Source organism: Stegastes partitus, unplaced genomic scaffold, assembly GCF_000690725.1.
Source record: "Stegastes partitus isolate 25-593 unplaced genomic scaffold, Stegastes_partitus-1.0.2 Scaffold235, whole genome shotgun sequence".
In the NCBI taxonomy this organism is placed as follows: Eukaryota; Metazoa; Chordata; class Actinopteri; family Pomacentridae; genus Stegastes; species Stegastes partitus.
In genome coordinates this window covers 131,193-133,358 of record NW_007577966.1, presented here as the reverse complement: position 1 = coordinate 133,358, position 2,166 = coordinate 131,193, and the positions used below count along the sequence as shown (strand labels likewise).

Sequence of the window (2,166 nt, the reverse complement as noted above, 5' to 3'; positions counted from 1 at the left end):
CATGTATAACTGTGTTTGTGACCAATAAAAGACCTTGAAGTCACAAACTTTGATCCTCACATAGACACTACTGCTCAGTACATGCCAGGTACCTTTGTGTCCAGTCTGATCCAACAGTGTGCTGTCACACTAACAGACAATGGAGGCTCCTGCAGGGCCCAGGGCTCTCACCTCACTGTTATAGGTGCTAACGCAACAAAGTTAGGCTTCTTAGAAACGTTTTGTTTTAGTTGAATCAGAGAGATTTTGTACGTTTATTCTGTTCACAGAAAAATATTGTTCAGTCACAAAGGTTCGTACAATCTGGTGCAAGAAGGGGATGAGGACTTAATAAATGTTGTGTCCTGGTCCGTCCTGGTCCGTCCTGTCCCTGACTGGACCAGGGCAGGTCGTCCGAACCTAGCCTACATCCGAAGTAACATCTGACACCGTCCCTAACTGACCAACTGCTGGCCGAGAGTCAACAGAGTCGGAGACGACAGAGTTCTGGTTGTTGGGAGCAAAACATCTGAACTGAACCAGCTGGAGGACAGCCTGTCTGCGTCGCAGCTGCACTTTATTTACAATCTCATTCGAAACCACCACGTTTTCATGTCAAGGTTTCTGCCTACAAACCTTTTTTACATATTTTCCCCACGTGATAGAAAATCTCTGTTTGCGTTATGTTTACATTGCCCTCCGTGTCGTCAGGAGGTTCCTGTTAGAAAGCATACATGGGTGGTGGTTGGCTCACCTTCACGGTAGACAGCAGCCTGCTGAGCGGCGGAGACCAGCTGTGCGCCGCCATGTTGCCCTCTGTCGTCGTCTGGCGTGACGTAATGACGTTGTGGCTTTATAGCGACCGGATTGGTGGAGGCAGAGGCGTCACCTCCTGGCACTCTTTAGCATAGACCACGGGTGTCGAATCCTGGTCCTGGACGGCCGCAATCCTGCATGTTTTAGATGCTTCCCTCTTCCAACACACCTGATTCAAATGATCAGGATCGCTATCAGAGCTTGATGATGAGCTGATGACAGGAGATATTCACGTTCTGACGTGTAGGCAGTTATTCTTCGTCCCCTTTATTATATTCAAAAAGAAAGATTACATAATGTTCGTATGAGACTACGGTCAAAAAACTGGTGTCCTACCACTCCTGCCAGCTCATTCCCATCACCTGTCTCCTGTGAGTAAATCAGGCTCACAAAAAAGGTGGAGTTGGCAAACACCCATTCAGTGCCCAACACCAAGCACCTGGTGACATTCTATCCATCCATCAGACACCTGGATCAAATCATAAAGGGCTATAATGGCTCCAGCAAATGATGTTGCTCTTCATTTGCTCTGAGGAATGTCTATCTGTCCTGCTCTGCATGTCACCTCGTGCTGATGATGGGCAACAGCTGCTGGACTGGTCCTGCTTTGGATGCCTGTCCTCAGAACTGTCCCCCTGAACCTGTCTAGGTTCACTGATCTGACCCTGACCTGGCTTCTTCTTAACTCTGTTCAGGACTTTTGGGGTCTTTTGGACCCAAGGCCATTTGGTTTAGGTGACTGGTATTGTTTTTTGATTTTTAAAGATTTTATTTTAGAAAAAGAGGGACATTTGTCATGCATTTGGAGCCAAAAATATGTCAACTGATCAGAAAATATATTTAACATGGTGTAAAAGTCTATCATGAATACCAACAATTATTTTGCACATATTCTTTCTTGGGGTCCAATGGACCCCCAAAGACCTTCTAAGTATGGCAACATGAAGTCCTGAACAGGGTTCAGATAACTCACCATGCTGGCTGCTCCTCTTTCTGACATTTCTGAGTCCTGCTGCTGCTGTAACAGAGACTAAATGACACCATTCAGTTGTAACTCAAACTTGGGATTGGGAATGCCATGGCTGCTCCCAAATCATCTCTCTGTAAAGTGTCTTCATTTAACTTTAGCAGATTTTCCTTGTTTCACCAAAAAGAAGAAACAAACACACCGTAGCACCATGTCACATAATTATTAATGCAGAAACCCATGTTTCACCAGCTTCTCTACTTAACAACATCAACTTTTTGTCATCAAAATGTTAAATGATTAAGTAAAGATAATGGCTAAATGTACGAGTTAAGATCAAACATATCAGTAACTCGTTTGTGTTCAATTTACCGCATATTTGAATTTGACCCTCACCATCTCAG

At 44.7% G+C, this 2,166-nt stretch overlaps 1 protein-coding gene across 1 annotated transcript in view; it reads right to left on the bottom strand.

Moving 5' to 3' along the window:
- pcca (propionyl-CoA carboxylase subunit alpha) overlaps positions 1-812 on the bottom strand; it is a 37,122-nt gene extending 36,310 nt beyond the window's left edge. Inside the window, exon 1 of the mRNA XM_008281523.1 lies at positions 734-812. Coding sequence (XP_008279745.1) covers positions 734-787 — 54 coding nt within the window. The 5' untranslated portion in view covers positions 788-812. The remainder of the gene's footprint in view (positions 1-733) is intronic.
- Between the last annotated feature and the right edge of the window lie 1,354 nt (positions 813-2,166).